This window comes from Gastrolobium bilobum, unplaced genomic scaffold (genome assembly GCF_033153095.1).
Source record: "Gastrolobium bilobum isolate Gb01-03AN ecotype WA unplaced genomic scaffold, APGP_CSIRO_Gbil_v1 utg2836, whole genome shotgun sequence".
NCBI lineage: Eukaryota > Viridiplantae > Streptophyta > Magnoliopsida > Fabales > Fabaceae > Gastrolobium > Gastrolobium bilobum.
This window is the reverse complement of record NW_026897502.1, coordinates 22,376-39,362: the sequence shown is the minus strand read 5'-3', so window position 1 is coordinate 39,362 and position 16,987 is coordinate 22,376. Positions and strand designations below refer to the sequence as shown.

Here is a 16,987-nt window from a genome sequence, read left to right as displayed (position 1 = left end):
ATATACTCTTGATCTTAATTGAAGTATGACTGTCATAATTAGTGTAATTTGTAAAAAAAAAAATTTGTAAATATATCTTTTTAAAAAAAAAAAAAAAATCTCGTTCATTTTTTTATTGGTTCATGTATTTGTACACAGTACAAGCGAGACCGGGTTCATTTCTTCTTCACTCGAAATTGGAACTTGAGACTGCGAGGGAAGCTAATTGTGACGGTGAGCATAATGGGTACTTTTTTTCTCAGATAAAAACCGGAACTTGTCTTGAAGATCCCGCCAAAATACCATTGACCCATTTCCTATATACTACACAGTTCCAAGGGTAATGGAACCGAATGAAAAGATCTCTTTGGAGGCTGTGATGGATGATGAGTACGGTTCTAAAGATTTGGTGCTGCACAAGTACTTCCTCCAAGAATGGAAGCTCGTTAAGTCACTGCTCGACGACATCGTTTCCGATGCTCGTGTCTCTAATCCTTCCTCTGTTCACAAAATCAGATCCATTGTACTTCCCCCGAAATTTTCTATTATTTAATCATATTAATTATGTGTTATTTTTGTTGAAAAGTGATGGACTTTGTGGATTAAGCTTTCTGGGTTTGTGGGTTAGAAATATGACTCACTTGTAATTGACTTAACTCCTTCAGTTTGCTGTTGCATTCCCTTTTTTTTTTTACTGATTTCAAGTTATAAATTTTATGACACTAAAGAGTACTTTATGTACCATAACTTATATAGCTTTGGAAACTTATTTCAGACTCATATTGGATGGTAATCTACTTAAAAAATATAACTATTGACAATGCAGTGTAAAATGTTATGCAATTTTGCTTCTTGTGAGAGTTGTAATTTCTTCCTTATATGCAGATGGACAAGTATCAAGAGCAGGGTCAACTTCTAGAACCGTACCTGGAAAGTATAGTTTCCCCACTGATGTACATCATTCGTTCAAGAACAATTGAACTTGGGGTAGCTTCAGATGAAATTCTTGAAATAATCAAGCCAATTTGTATCATTATCTACTCATTAGTCACGGTTTGTGGATACAAATCTGTGATTAAATTCTTTCCACATCAAGTTTCTGATCTGGAACTTGCTGTATCCCTCTTAGAGAAGTGTCATCAAGCAAATTCAGTGACATCATTGAGGGAGGAAAGCACAGGAGAGATGGAAGCTAAATGTGTGATGCTACTGTGGCTTTATATACTTGTATTGGTTCCTTTTGACATCTCCACTGTTGACACCAGTATTGCCAACAATGACAGTTCCACTGAGTTTGAGCTCGCCCCTCTTGTGTTGAGAATAATAGGGTTCTGTAAGGATTACCTCTCAACTGCTGGTCCCATGCGTACTATGGCTGGACTAGTCCTCTCAAGGCTACTTACTCGTCCTGATATGCCAAAAGCCTTTACAAGGTTTATTTAATTGTTCTTTTATAGCATATTTAATGTTAGCTTAGCTTTTTCGCTGCTTGCCTTAAATATTTGTGTCATCTCATGTTGTGGCATCATGGTTGTAAAGATATTTTTCATTTCAATTAAAGCTTAGCTCAAATCATTAATTAATTCTCTGTTTTCTGGCTCATGTTTACAAATATAAGAAAATCGCTTAGAAATGTCTACATTTTAATTGTCACTAGTTCACAACAATTATTCTTCTCACTTCAGACATGTTTGGGCCTGTATTCATGACTGCATATGTGCTTTATAGATGCTTTTGTTTGACTAATGATCATGCTAAAAACTGAATCACCCTACTGTTTCTGCGTAAACTGACTTTTCTAATTGCTTCAGCTTTGTTGAGTGGACACATGAGGTCATGTCCACTGTAACTGAAGATTTACTCCATCATTTCCAATTACTTGGTGCCGTTGAAGCACTGGCTGCTATTTTCAAGGTTTGGTTTTGAATTTTTTCATTTATGCCTTGTGATGCAATTGTTTTTTTCTCTTATTTATGTTAGAATCTCTACAAAATATTTTAGAGGGAGGGAATGTTGGATAATAGGTTAGGATAATTTATGGTATTTTAGGGTTAATTGTGTTACTTTATTTTTAGCAATCTTGTGTTGTTAGAAACCTTATCTTATTCTTAGGGATTTTATCTTATTTTTAGGAAGTTGTTTGTTCCCTGTTTACTTAGGATTAAGAGTCTAGTATTAGTATAAATAGGATTATTGGGTTAGTAATCTGAGTCTCTATTCTCTCCTTTTTTCCTTCCTTACCCAAACCCTATAATATCAACATGGTATCGGAGCAGTATCAATAGTGATTTCTTCTATCCCATTGATGAGTCATGCCGGTGATAAATTCTCCATGGTTGTGATGCACATCAACCTTTCAATTTCGACTTTTTGGATCTCCTAGATATTTCTCCCGTTTGAAGCTTTCAAACTTTGTTTGGAGTAGTTTGGGCAAATGTCATAATTTAAATTGAACGAATGCCCCAGCTTACTTGAGGAGACAAGCTAGTATGCTTAGCTTTGTTTTTAACTGTTAATCCAAGCAGTCATAACCAAAAACTGTCTATTACCTTTGATGATTCTAACTGTTATAACATAAGCAGGTTGGTAGTCGGAATCTCTTGCTTGATGTAACTCCTATTGTTTGGAATGACACTTCGATATTGTACAAGTCCCCAAATGCAGCTCGAAGTCCTTTGCTCCGCAAGTATCTGATGAAGTTAACCCAACGGATTGGGCTTATTGCCCTTCCTCATCGTTTGCCCTCATGGCGTTATACGGTTAGCTTTTCTCTAATATAAGTTTGATGGGATCTTCTATCTTGAATGTTGGAATACACCTTTGTTTTTGTCTAATTGCAAGCATTCTTATCCGTATTTTGTTTATTTTTACTTTTAGCTGGCATATAAGGTCACAGGAACTAATTAACTATAGTTATATGCATTATCCAGAAATGCATGTTATGCTGACAAAACAACAAATGCTCCTCATGCAAGTCAAGAACTGGATACAGGTCTGGATGGATGAAATTGGTGCCATTATTGATAATGGAAATATGAAGAGTTGAACTCAAAGATCCCTTAGGCAATTTGGCTATGGTATCATGCTACATAATTAGCCTCTTGAAAATTTAAGCTACTATGAATGAAATAATTTTTATCATGTTACAGACCCAAGTCAACTTAGTTGAACTAAGTTTTAAATTTCAACTTCTTAGAATTAAGTTGTTTGATCCCTTGATCAATGCTAACTGTATCGGCATCATAAATTTGTAGTCCAGCATTTGGTACTCGTCAGTGTTCCTAGATACTGGGTAACAGATATCTTAGCATTTTAGCAGGTTTTTTTAGTAAGTACGGTTGTATATTAGTTTTTGACTTATCATAAGCAACTGTAGAAACTTCATGTCTGTCACCATTTTCTTGCCTTGATGATTGTATGCCTATCATGCAGGGAAGAACCACCAAACTAAATGTTTCTTTGAATACATCCAGTAAAATTGATCAGTCCAATTTGGCTGTGAATGACAACTTCTCCTACTCAAACGAAATTGCAGATGGGGCCGAAGATGAGGATATGGATGTTCCAGAAAATGTTGAAGAGATTATTGAGATGTTGTTATCTGGTTTGAGGGATATGGTATGTCTAAAGGGTGAGATTCTTATAGTGAATTTTTGTTTCACCTTTGTGCTAAGTTGCTTAGGTCAGGTGATAAAAAGTATAAAATTATGTCTAAATGCATGTCAATGATAATACATCTGAAAGGAAATAGATGACTTGATATCTTTGTTAACGGTTTGTATAAGAGATGTAATATAAAATTATTCACGTGTCTTTATCTAACAATTTAAGTTTTAAGGACATTTTATTCATGACATGGTATCAGAGCCTCTACATTCTTGCTGCCGGCATTCTTCCAATAAATAGTTGAATTTCAGCATAATGAAGGTGGGTCTATGCATTGTCTGTGCTTCAAGCCTAATGGGCCCTTGCATGAGGAGGTGTTTTAGAGATGCAATATAAAATCATTCATGTGTTTTCACTTAATAGCTAAGCTTTTGGGACAGTTTGTTCATGACATGATATCAGAGCTTGTATGTCCAAATGGTCGTTCAATCCTTGCCGCCTGTATTTTTCTAATAAAAGCTTGAATTCCATCATAAGGTAGGTGGGCTTGGACATTATCCACGCTTTAAGCCTAAAGGGCTTATATGTGAAGGGTCGTGTTAAGAGATGTAATATAAAATCACTTATGTGTCTTCACCTAACATCTTAAGCTTAAACTTTGCAGACAATTTGTTCATGATATGGTATCAGAGCCTTTGTGACAAATGGTCTAGAGTTAGATCCCGCTACCCTCATTATTTCAGTAAAAACTTGAATTTTAGTATAAAGTAGGTGAATTTGTGCATTGTCCACGTTTCAAGCCTAAATGGCTCTTGAGTGAAAGCAGCTTGTGAGAGATATAATATAAAACTATTCATTTGTCTTCACTTAATAGCTTAAGCTTTTGGGACAGTTTGATATGATCAAATGGTAGTTTTATCTTTGTCGCCCCCATTTTTCTAATAAAAAATTGAATCTTAGCACAAGGTAGATGGGCTTGTGCATTGTCCATGCTTCAAGCCCAAAGTTTTCTTATGTGAGGGGGCATCTTAGAGATATTATATAAAACTATTCATGTGCCTTCACCTTATAATTTAAGATTTTAGGACAATCGGTTCATGACAGTTTGTATAAAGGAGCCTTGTGAGCTATTGAATTTGAAAGTTGTAATAATTCTGATGACATTGTTTATTTGTCGTAAGTCATGAAATAGTTCTTTTAATGGCATATATAAAACAAATATTGTTGACGTTTCATATGAACTTCCACAAGATGTGAAATATTTCTGATAATACACTTATCTGTGCAATTTAAGATGCAATCAGTCCCACAAACAGAACTGGAGGAATGCTGATGAATGTAAAGGAGCTTAAATATTACTTTGATATTGGACAGATGCCTGTGTTTCAGTCAACAGAATGGAAAAGTCTATCAAATGACTAAACAAACTACCCCTGAATTGTGCTGTATTGTAGTCATTTATATTACTGATGCGCTCTGTTTTCATACTGGTTTCCTTGGATCCTGAAACATGTCATGTATGATTTGCATTGTAGACTGTAGTATTAGTTAGTTATAGGGTGAAATAGCGTTGCTCTAACAAAATAATTCTAGGGCTCTTGCTTGACAGTATAATCTCTTAGGATGAGAGGTTCTTTGACATAATACTAGAGCCTAGTAGACATAGTTTGAACCTTACTGATCCTGCCTTATAATTATATCTCAATTTAAATAATTGTTTTGTTTCAATACAACTTACAAATAGTTCTGAGCATGTACTTTGTCAATGTCAAAAACCTAATCGACTTTCACATGAGAAAGTACTGGAGTTGTTGCAAATTCAATTCATCTCTTGCTTAACAGATCAAGCTTTTAGATCAGTGCATTTAAGTACTTTTGTCTGAATTCTGAAAATAGGAGAAAACTTTGTGGATGATAAGCTTGATATGGACTTTACTTCATCGATTTAGTTCTCTTCTTATTTTTTTCCTTCATGTTCAGAAATACTAGACGGTGAAATGAAAATAAGGGTATGACTGACTTAGATAGAGAGGAATATAGAAGGTCTGTGAGTTTTGAAGCACACATTACCTTGAGCCCACACCTTTCTTTATACTTGAAAGAGAACGCTGTAGTCCCATTGTTAATCAATTAGACTCCCAGCTAACAGTGATCAATCATCTAGAATCAATTCCCTAATTTATCACCCTTGATTAAGTGAATTGTCAATTGTGCTGATAAAAAACATGCCATCACCCATGAGATACTGTTGTTTAAACATCACATGAATTCACATAGAGCTACTTAAGCTGATCATATTTTCTTCATCCTATTGTAGACTGTCTCTGTCTCTGTTTCTCTCTCAAATATTTTTTATCACTTTGATTACCAAATTAATGTTGGTATTGGATTGTAGGATACTGTTGTCCGTTGGTCTGCAGCAAAAGGTATTGGGCGCATAACTTCGCATTTGACATCTTCGTTTTTGGAGGAGGTTTTATCATCTGTTTTGGAGCTGTTTTCACCTGGTGAGGTATGGTACTTAAAAGTTTTGTTTGCTTATGTTCCTGACCACAATAATTTACTAGTTCAATTTACATTCACCTATGTTTATATAGGTATTGCATGAGTTTTAATATGTTAAATATTTGTCTGATTCCACTGTTGTAGCTCACATGAAACGCTTTTTTCAGGGTGATGGTTCATGGCATGGAGGGTGCTTAGCTTTGGCTGAACTTGCTCGGAGAGGCTTGCTCTTACCTGCTAGTCTTCCCAAAGTTGTTCCTGTTGTTGTGAAGGTGGTGTTTACAATTGATGAAATTACAATTAATAGTCTTTTTCATATGATTATGACAAAGAAAAGGGAGAAGATAAAAATGAACTGAATCTTGGACTGTAGAAAAGATAATTATTCCCTTACTCAAAGGTGCACTATCCCCATTTTATAATGCATATGAAGCTTAAGGCATCCTTCCTTGGCAATATGATTTATGGTTGGTAGTCTTCATCTCCTAGTTGACCTTATAAAGACTTCTAATTATTGTTTTGATATAACTAGACCTATTCTTTGCTGCATATATTTAACATTGATGAGAATATTTTTTCTGTATTTCTTGCCATTTCGCCAAGTATTTAATTTCATTGTTGTTTTCTTCTAAATGCAAACTCACGTGGAGGTGGAGCCCTTGTTTGAGAGATACATGCTTTGTAATGATGGAAATAATAAGCAAATTTTTTTTATCAGGCTCTACATTATGATGTTCGAAGAGGTCCGCACAGTGTTGGATCTCATGTACGAGATGCTGCTGCATATGTATGTTGGGCATTTGGACGTGCATATTATCACACAGATATGAGGAATATCTTAGAAGAGCTTGCCCCACACCTCCTAACAGTGGCATGCTATGACCGTGAGGTCCTTATATCTTTTATACCCTTCTCATGACATGACCTTGTTTTAGAATGATTCAGTCCATGTAAATAAAATGGCTAACTAACCTTTGATACTTAGGTTAACTGCAGAAGAGCAGCAGCAGCTGCTTTTCAGGAGAATGTTGGAAGACAAGGGAATTATCCGCATGGCATTGACATTGTGAATACTGCAGATTATTTTTCACTTTCTTCACGAGTAAATTCTTATCTTCATGTTGCTGTTTCCATTGCTCAGTATGAAGGATATCTTTTTCCATTTGTGGATGACCTGCTGGATAGAAAAATTTGTCACTGGGTATGCTCTAATTAAATGTCTCTCTCTCTCTCTCTTAGCTTCCAAATTTTCTGCTCACATGTTGACCCTGATTGAAGAGGGCGAGCCGGAGTAGTGGTAAAACTGCTCCTATGTGACTGAAAGGTTACTGATTTGAATCCGGGAAACAGTCTCTTTGCAAATATGCAAGAATAAGACTGTGTACATGGATCGCCCTCACCCTCTTGTTAGTCGGAGTTTAATGCGAAGTGGTTGGTGTGTTGACCCTAATTGCCCTTCTATTATGGATTTATGGTTTACTTTCCAAGTCAAGGCCATATATCACTCTAGCCTGATTTATGGACGTTCAATAGAATTATTAGAATATCTAAGAAATTACTTATAAAATTGCACAAACCCAACATAATATTTAATAACATTATGATTATATCTTAAAATAGTTTAGAGTATCTTAGATGATCTCGTAGGATTGATTTCCATATTTCTTTATATTTCAAGTTTTGTTTCCTTATTTTATGAGACTACTATTAATATAAATAGGGGTTACTATAAACCAAATGATGGTAGCTCAGTTGACGCAAGGAACTGAGCAGGTAGGGGTGAAAGCATGTGTTCGATTGGAATATTAAAAATAAAATAAAAAATAGGGGTTATTATTTTGTCTTTAGTATCACTTCATATCACATCATTACATAATATTGTTCAGTCTTTATTCCTTTTTTCTCCCTCTATACCTAAATTCCTGTGATTTCAACAAGAATTAAAAATTTTGTAGGGAAATTATGCACAGAAGAGAGAGGTGGCAGAGGTTTTTTCCCACTATGTACATGATTTTTGGTTACTAATATGACAACAGATGAAACTTTCTTCTATTCAGGAGTCATACAATAGGAATTTTTCGTTGTGGTTTTATTGTTTCAACATCAACAACACCTTTATCCGAAACTAGTTGAGGCCGATGACAGATGAACCCAAATGAAAAGTACGAGAAAAGATTGAGAAAAAAAAGATAAAATTAAAACTTTAAAAAATATATTCATTATCTATTAAAAAAATAGCATTAAACAATTAAAAGGAAAATAAATTAAAATAAAGAGAAAACAAAGCTTCATAAGAGAACAAAAAAGAATAAGATTGCGGTTTTATTGTTTCTTAATTTAAATAAAAAAAAATCTTTCAAGGAATGAAAAAAGGAGTTATTCCGTATGTACATATTAGCTATTTTATAGATGTGACTAAAGAGGATGGTCTAACCTTTTAATTTTTAATTCCCTCTTAGTCTTATTATGCATTGTCGCTGTGTATATTTTTTGGCATAACTTTGTTCATATTCTGTCATTTATTAACAGTTTACGTTTATTCTTCTTGTTGCTTCCTGTTGCTCAATTTTCTTGATATTTTTTGAGAGAAGTTACTCGGAAATTGCATCTTCAGGATAAAAGCTTGCGAGAACTTGCTGCTGAGGCCCTTTCTTTTCTTGTAAAATATGACCCTCAGTATTTTGCAAGCACTGTCATGGAGAAGTTAATTCCCTGTACTCTTTCATCTGATTTGTGCATGCGCCATGGTGCAACATTGGCAACTGGGGAACTTGTTTTAGCTTTACACCAATGCAATTATCCTCTTCCCTCAGGTTGATACTTTCTTCTGGCGACCTTTGATTATGCTGTTAGTAATGGAAGTGAAATAGGTTTAATCTATCAAGACCATAAAAACAAAGAAGGAAAAGGAGGCAGTTGTTATTCAATTGTTATCTTCTTTATGTTAATGTTATACAAGTCTGCATGCCCGGTCCATAATTTAAATGTGTTCTTTGAAATTGAATAGATTATTTCCATGTAGTGCAACCTATTACAGTTGCATTATTTTGGTATGAAATTAAATTGTTTCTTTAGCTGTTGGAACTTTGAAAAACCACTTTATATAGATACAATAATATTCCTGGGCCAGACATATGTTCTTATTTAAAAATTGTCTTTGTTGTGCATGTGTTATTGAACTATTGGACTGTGGGCTAGGCTTAGAGCCCGTTTTAAAAAAAAGTACTTCTTGCTATAAATGAGTGTTTGGATGTTAGCTTTTAAACAAAGCAAAACTCACAAAAAATGTCAAAATCCTGCTCTTTTTTTTTAAACTAAAATTTCTGGTTTCTAAAAGAAACAGAAGTCAAAAGCTACATATTTTTCTCAAAATCCATATTTACTCCAACTCTAACGTCAACCAACCCCACCACTGCAACCACCACCAAATCTTGCTTCCATGATTTGTTTTCACATGTCCTTTTTAATCATTTTATACATAAAAAGTGCTCTTTAATTTTAACATCCAAACATTTTTTTTAGTTAAAAAGTGTTTTTCACGTACTACATACAAATGCAAACTATTTTTTTTACTTTTTAAAAAAGTCCCTTTAAAAAAAGCTAGGCATTAAAAACCCATCCAGAGCCCTTACTCTAATACACACTTGTAATTTTTGTCTGATCTTATGTATATAGATACAGAAACTTGGATCTTAACTGTTTAGAATAGTGATTCCAATATTTTCAGACTCTCATAACTTTAAATGATGATTTGTAAAGCTGCCGATTTCCCATCTGAGTTTTAAGTGAATTTCATGACTACTGAACTATGCAAATTTATTGCAGACCAGGCTGTTTTTTATTTTCTTATGCTTTCTTACTTATATGAGATTGAAGGAGAATATTATTTATTTCAAACAAAATACTTTCAGGAAGAGACCTGCAAAAATAAAATTGCTGGAATAATTTGACCTATTCCTTAACATGAGAAGAATATGAATAAACGTCTTGGACTGAGGGATTAGGTACATGGCATTGTGATTGAGGATCAATATATAGTATGTTTTGTTTTGTCAAGTCTGACTGGCTAACTAATGGTCATGGTTAAAGATCTCTTTATTGAAGGTAATTAGTTTAGAATATTAATGATGTTAGCTGAACTGTGAAAATTTTGATATTGTCATTGACAGATAAACAGAAAAGTCTTGCTGGCGTTGTTCCTGCTATTGAGAAAGCACGGCTTTATCGTGGAAAGGGGGGAGAGATAATGCGTGCAGCTGTTTCTCGATTTATTGAATGTATCTCTGTATCTAAAGTGGCGTTATCAGAAAAGATAAAGAGAAGCTTACTTGATACTCTTAATGAGAATTTGAGACATCCTAATTCTCAGATACAGGTTTTATCCCTTTGATTCCAGCAATTTGTATTATCATTTAATTTTTGGTTAATGTCGTCAGCACATGCAATTTTTGTTGGGTATTATATATCTGACAAGCAAAAGCTTCATTTGATATACAGAATGCTGCTGTTAAAGGCCTGAAACACTTTGTCTGTGCATACTTACATGCTTCAGATAATAAAGGTACAAGTGATGTGGCAGTGAAGTACCTCAATATGTTGACTGATCCAAATGTAGCTGTAAGGAGAGGATCTGCATTGGCAATAGGTGTTTTGCCATCTGAGTTATTGACCAGTCAGTGGAGAAATGTGCTTTTGAAGCTTTGTGGCTGTTGTACAATTGAGGTGCTTCGTGCAGTTGCAAATGCTATAATATTACTCTCTTGGGTTCAATGATTGTGTTATACAATTGTTTTCCTATGTGCAGGAAAACCCTGAAGACAGAGATGCCGAAGCACGAGTAAATGCTGTCAAAGGACTCATATCAGTATGTGAAACATTAATTAATGGAAGAGAAGATACTGCTACATCTCTCATTGAGAACGACTTTTCTCTATTTTTTCTGATAAAGAATGAGGTGATGATGAGTTTATTTAAAGCTCTTGATGATTATTCTGTTGATAACAGAGGTGATGTAGGTTCTTGGGTTCGTGAGGCTGCGTTAGATGGCCTTGAAAAATGTACGTACATGCTCTGTACGATAGACGACAAGTCAGTTTTTTTGTCTGAAAGATCAGATGGAAATGAAACTGAATCTGCAGTGCAGCCTTTGACTGATAACATGGTTAAGAAAAACCAAGAGCTTTTACTATTCGATGAAAATCTTGCTACCAATTTAGTCGGAAGAATTTGTAAGCAAGCCGTGGAGAAGATGGATAAGCTGAGAGAAGCAGCAGCAAATGTTCTCTACAGAATTTTGTACCACGAGACGATTTATATTCCATATATACCTTTCCGAGGAAAGTTAGAAGAAATCATTCCTAAGGAAGCAGATGCTAAATGGGCTGTAAGTCTTAGATCTTTCATCAATTCTTGAGGTGGGTAGCATAGATTTTTTTTATTGAGAGTAAATACTGTTTTATTGCAGGTTCCTTCCTATTCTTACCCTCGCTTTGTACAGTTACTTCAATTTGGTTGTTATAGCAGAGATGTGCTATCAGGTTTAGTTATATCTATTGGTGGGTTGCAAGATTCTTTGAAGAGGGTATCACTCTTGGCACTGTTAGAGTATCTAGAGGGGGTTCAATCTGAAGACCCTAATACAAGAACGTCCAGGGAGTACATGCTATCTGTGGACATCCTGTGGGTTCTCCAACAGTACAAGAAATGTGACAGAGTTATCATACCCACTTTAAAGGTATTAACTTTCATAAGCAAAGCTTAATTATTCTTGCTTCGTTTAACTGAACTTTCAAAAAAATTGGTTCTGTTATTCCTTTTTTCCTTTCTTGGGGGTAAAGATAATTTCTCTATGTAAAAAGGGTGCTGGTTCCAAGCTCAAAATCAATAGCTCAGCCTGCAAATCCCTCGGTTGAACCTCTATGGCCATCCGCAACTCCCTGAGTTGCCATCATCCTTTGCTGCAACTCACAGGCATAATAGCATGACTGGTAATAAAGTCTTGAGCAGGGATTTCTTTTTTCTTTTTTACCGTGGAAGGACCCGGATAGTCAAGTCTCAATTCCATGTAGAAATCTATAGAAAAGGCAAAGAGAAAGAAAGAGAGAATATGAAAGAGGAGGAGGTTGCTTTATAATGGAATACACTATCTTGATTTTAGTTAGGTTTCAAGTGCATATTTATTTAATCTAATAAATCAGATGCAGTACTAGGGAAGTACAACTCGTACAGGTCTAGACCAGCATGTTCAACACACTATACTACTCTAGTAGTCTCAAAACCTAGAGGCTTCAGTCTACGCAACAAAAACAGTTTGATGTACCTTGGGATATAACATAATGATTACCTGTAAGAACCAAATATTTACTATATTCACTTAGCTACAAGGTAAGACTGAGCCATGGGTTGGAGTTGAAGTATTTCCATTCTAAGAATTCCTAGCCATTTATACGTATCCAGCATAGAGAATCCCGGTCAGCGCCCTTATTAACTTCAATCCTTAAAATTATTTCATATAAAAGTTTAGCTTGTTTTCTTTTTGTAATGTATATAATACTTGTTGCGTGCCTCCTCTGTTATGAAATGTAAATCTATACACAAATCAATTTTCCCTGAGTATTATCTGTAAATCTCTGATATATTGATGAACTTATTCTGTAATCCAGACCATTGAGATTCTGTTCGGCAAGAAGATATTCCTTAATATGGAGGTTAGTCTGCTTTTCTGTTCTTTATTTTTCATCTTTCCGGTTAGTAGGTCCTCTAATTATTACTCCTGTTCTTCACATTGTCTATTTCTGCATTGGTTTTGTGGCAAGCAATCCTATATATTGGTTTGTCGGCAAGAGATATTTGGTCCCCCTATTCTGCCCTTCGTTTTTCCTTATATTCTTTTCATGCTTTCTATTTTGGGTTGTCATTTGTACATCCTTTGTAACTAATTCCCATGTCATCTGCCAACTCATAAACCGTATGTGCCATTTTTACTGTTTAAAAAATATTTGATGTAGGAAGTTTTAATTTCTATTTATTGATATTATGTTTATGTGCTCTTGTAAATGTTTGGTGAGAACACGTTTGATTAATAAATTATATTTTCAGGCTCATACTCCAACTTTTTGTGTTGCTGTTTTGGATTCTCTTGCAATTGAATTGAAGGGATCAAAAGACTTCTCTAAGTTGTATGCTGGTATTGCAATACTTGGTTATGTAGCTTCAATACCGGAACCAATCAATATGAGGGCCTTTTCTCAACTTCTTACTTTTCTTGGTCATCGGTACCCTAAGGTGATTTTCAAATATTCATCCGTATGAGATTCTCAATTTGGGCATCTTGTTTTTCCCTCAAAAGCAATCACTTGCGAAATAGATAGGCTCTTGTTCACAATTTACTTTTGTTGCTTGCTTTGTGGCTTCTCATAAAAAAACCATTCTCCATTAAATCTAGACTAGCAAGGGTAGGGATGAGAGTAATCCTTATACACAGCCTTATCCTTGCATATTTTTAAAGAGGTTGTTTTTCGGCATAACCATTCAGTCACAAAGAAACAACTTTATCACTGCTCCAAGCTTGTCCTCTTTTGCTTTGTGGCTTCTCATATTTAATTTTAATATATTTTCTCTGTTGTTGTTAACCAGATTCGAAAAGCTTCAGCCGAACAAGTCTACCTTGTCCTTCTGCAAAATGGGAATCTTGTGGCTGAAGACAAGATTGAGAAAGCACTTGAAATTATTTCTGAGACTTGCTGGGATGGGGACATGGATTTAGCAAAACACCAAAGATTAGAATTGTATGAGACTGTAGGTTTGGAGGTGGAGCCACTTGGCAAGAATAGTGATGGAGCATCAACAAAACCTAGCAGTAAGAAGCCTAAAGACTTGGATGAAAATGCATCATATTCCTCATTAGTTGAGTCATCTGGGTTCTGATTTTTGTTAGTGTTGATATGAAATTTTCATACGCATTAGTCAATTTCGAGTCATACTCATGTCCCCAAAGGATGTTATGAATTTACTGGATTAACTATAAAACCTTTTTTTAAGCCGAAAGAAAGAAAATGGAGCTGAAGTAAAGATGAAAGAAATGAACGTAAAGAGTTGGTTTCTGTGAGTTGTTTTTTATATATGTAATCAACACTTATCTATGGGGGAGAATAACCGTCCCCACTCAATTCATTTACATTCCAAATTACTATATGATATTATCAGTATTCAGTTTAGAAAGTACGTTCATGGCCTGAGCTTTTCCGGAAATTTCTTAGTTGTCGGTTATTATATGATTTAGAAAGTACAGCTACCACCAAATGGTGGTAGCTCAGTTAGCGTATAGGAGCTAAGCAGGTGGGGTGAGAGCATGTGTTTGAATTTCTCTAGTACCATCTTTAGGAGGGGTTTAAAGCCTTAATCCTGGACTCGTCCCGAATTGGATTAGTTACGAAGTGATGAACCGATTGAGATATTTCTAAAAAAAAAAGTACAGCCACATTGTTTAAAGGACTGTCTGGGGTTTAATAAATTTACTGGGTTGTATATAAATGCGTTTCAAACGGTGATAATGTGATTTTTCGTTAATTTAATAATAAATCTAAGAAGGGAAATGTTGTAGTTATCCATATTTTCATATAAAATAGGTTTACTTATCTAATATTACTCTGAATTTTCTTTTCGTTTTTATTTTTTTATATTTTTTGAGCTTCTATGGTTAATATGAGCACAGTTTACGCAGTACAAACTATGACCTGCGAAATTTCTAAGAAATTTTGTCAGCCTGGCGTGTTCTTACGAACTGTATCATTTTGTCTTCAAAGAAAATGCAGAGAATCTTCTACTATACAAACAATAAGTGAAAAAAATATCATACATTAAAATAAAGTAGTTGAATAAAGTGCCATGTAATTTTTAAATTTTATAAGCTTGGTCTATCTCAAACAGTTTTAATCATGTTATTTTGTTTTATATACATTCGTTTAAGAAAAATATAAAAAACTATTCTCATGCTATATGAGATAAGTTTTCTCTTACACACCGTTTAATAATTATGCCACTTTTTTCTTGTATTTTATTTTTATTTTTTCAAATGATAGAATCCACAAATTTATTTCTATGACATGATATAATTTATCTCCTTTTAATATGGATTAATAAAACCCAAAAGAAATATGTTTCTTATGCTTTCCGAATAGTACAATCCTGTGTCTGGCTATTGGCCTGAAATTTCCTTGAGTAAAAAGCACCTTGTGAACTCAACTTTGGTTGTCCCCAGCTACTTTTTCTTAGCGTAAAATGCCAAACCTTTTGCCTTGTGAGACACTCACTCACAAACCACACCAACCCTATCCCTTGTGAAATGGGGGTTTCAGGCCTCGGCACTTGCCTCACAAACTGATACTACTTGTCTCATCCTCATCAACTTTGCATAAGAGCTCTATAAAAGATCTCATTTGGTTTGGACTTTGGAGCAATATTAAAGCACTTGCTTGTGTCAGAGTGCTTCTTATAGGTAACTTGAGTTCTGAGAACAATAACTTCACTACCGCATTCCTTTTTTTTTTTTTTTTTTAAATTTGTGTGTTACTTGGTTTGAATTTGCTTATTATTGCCTTTGGTAACCTAGAAAGTTTCTTTCTTGTCTTAACCAAATTAACAGAAAATATGGAGGGACATCAACTTTTGGGCTTTGGGTTCTTTATAGTTGGTTTATGGCATCTCTTCAACAACATCAAGCTCCATGTTCTTTGTTTCAAGTCTTACACATCAACCCTATGGTTTCCCATCAGAAAATTCAGATACTTGGAGCTCCATTTCATCATGGCAAGCTGCATAATCTTCATTACCATGGAGCTCTTCATCGCTCAGGCTCATCACCAACCATTGGACCCTGATGGAACAATTCCCTCTACCCATCTCCATAACTTTGAACACTCCTTAATGGCTTTGGCTTTCTTGGTCTATGCTACCTTTGCCATGGTTCTTGATATAAAAGGGACTAAAGCTCAACATGACTTAACTCAATTGCTTGGAGCTATAGCTTTTGCACAACAGCTTCTTCTTATCCACCTTCACTCTACAGATCACATGGGGCTAGAAGGACAATATCATTTTTTGTTGCAAATTCTGGTCCTTATTTCTTTGGTCACAACCCTCATGGGAATTGGCTTCCCTAAGAGCTTCTTGGTCAGCTTTGTGCGTTCAATCAGCATAACCTTCCAAGGTGGGTGGCTTATGATCACGGGATTCATGCTTTGGACACCTGAGTTTGTAGCCAAAGGTTGCTTCTTGCACCTTGAGGGTGATAAATATGTGATAAGATGCAATGATGATGAGGCCCTTCATCGTGCTATCTCTCTGGTGAACATTCAATTTAGCTTGCTGTTGATTGGAGTCACCATTTTTGCAATGTCTTTCTACTTAATTATGGCTACAAGTTATGGTGAAAAAGTGGAGTATGTTTCACTGAGGAAGGAGGAACATTGCCGTGAAGATAGCTCAAACAATGACGTTGAATCCCAATCCCAAAGGAAAAGCATGCAAGAGTAAATTTAAAGCACTATGTGAATTATATGCTCTATTAGTGGATAAAAAAAAACACTTATATAAATATATTGCTTAAATTCTTATTGTAGAAAGAACAAATAGTATCTATATTATTCGTGACGTTGCGAGTAATACGAGCATACTTGAGTAGGAAAACCACTCTCGAAATCGAGAGCAAGACTAGCACAGCGTAACAAACATATGCACAATAGGAAGCTTTATATATAGCTCAAAAGTACATAACTACATAGAATAATTTTTGCTTGACGCTAAAAAAGATTTCCTTTTTAGTTTCTTTGATTGATGTAATGTGATCTACGGACAAAGGGTTGTTCACAAGCCCTCCTACAGTATTCGGAGCAAACTT

General features: G+C 35.0%; 2 protein-coding genes across 2 annotated transcripts; both read left to right on the top strand.

Moving 5' to 3' along the window:
- Positions 1-201: 201 nt before the first annotated feature.
- LOC133307462 (tubulin-folding cofactor D) lies at positions 202-14,145 on the top strand. The gene is made up of 17 exons (XM_061507971.1): positions 202-502; positions 865-1,412; positions 1,791-1,893; positions 2,562-2,738; positions 3,412-3,597; positions 5,981-6,097; positions 6,258-6,362; positions 6,809-6,979; positions 7,076-7,291; positions 8,705-8,903; positions 10,260-10,465; positions 10,588-10,812; positions 10,895-11,473; positions 11,555-11,824; positions 12,753-12,797; positions 13,189-13,374; positions 13,726-14,145. The coding sequence occupies exons 1-17, from the start codon at positions 323-325 to the stop codon at positions 14,014-14,016; spliced, it is 3,804 nt and encodes a 1,267-aa protein (XP_061363955.1). The 5' UTR covers positions 202-322; the 3' UTR covers positions 14,017-14,145.
- A 1,212-nt stretch (positions 14,146-15,357) lies between these two features.
- LOC133307463 (uncharacterized) lies at positions 15,358-16,843 on the top strand. The gene is made up of 2 exons (XM_061507972.1): positions 15,358-15,586; positions 15,734-16,843. Exon 2 carries the CDS (start codon positions 15,739-15,741, stop codon positions 16,621-16,623), a length of 885 nt encoding a protein of 294 aa, XP_061363956.1. The 5' UTR covers positions 15,358-15,586; positions 15,734-15,738; the 3' UTR covers positions 16,624-16,843.
- Positions 16,844-16,987: the final 144 nt, after the last annotated feature.

Excerpts from the sequence above, each read along its gene's own strand:
- LOC133307462 (XM_061507971.1), top strand. The coding sequence starts at position 323 with ATGGAACCGAATGAAAAGATCTCTTTGGAGGCTGTGATGGATGATGAG. Across the intron at positions 503-864 it reads TTCACAAAATCAGATCCATT|ATGGACAAGTATCAAGAGCA; the intron begins GTACTTCCCCCG and ends CCTTATATGCAG. Across the intron at positions 11,825-12,752 it reads TTATCATACCCACTTTAAAG|ACCATTGAGATTCTGTTCGG; the intron begins GTATTAACTTTC and ends TCTGTAATCCAG.
- LOC133307463 (XM_061507972.1), top strand. The coding sequence starts at position 15,739 with ATGGAGGGACATCAACTTTTGGGCTTTGGGTTCTTTATAGTTGGTTTA.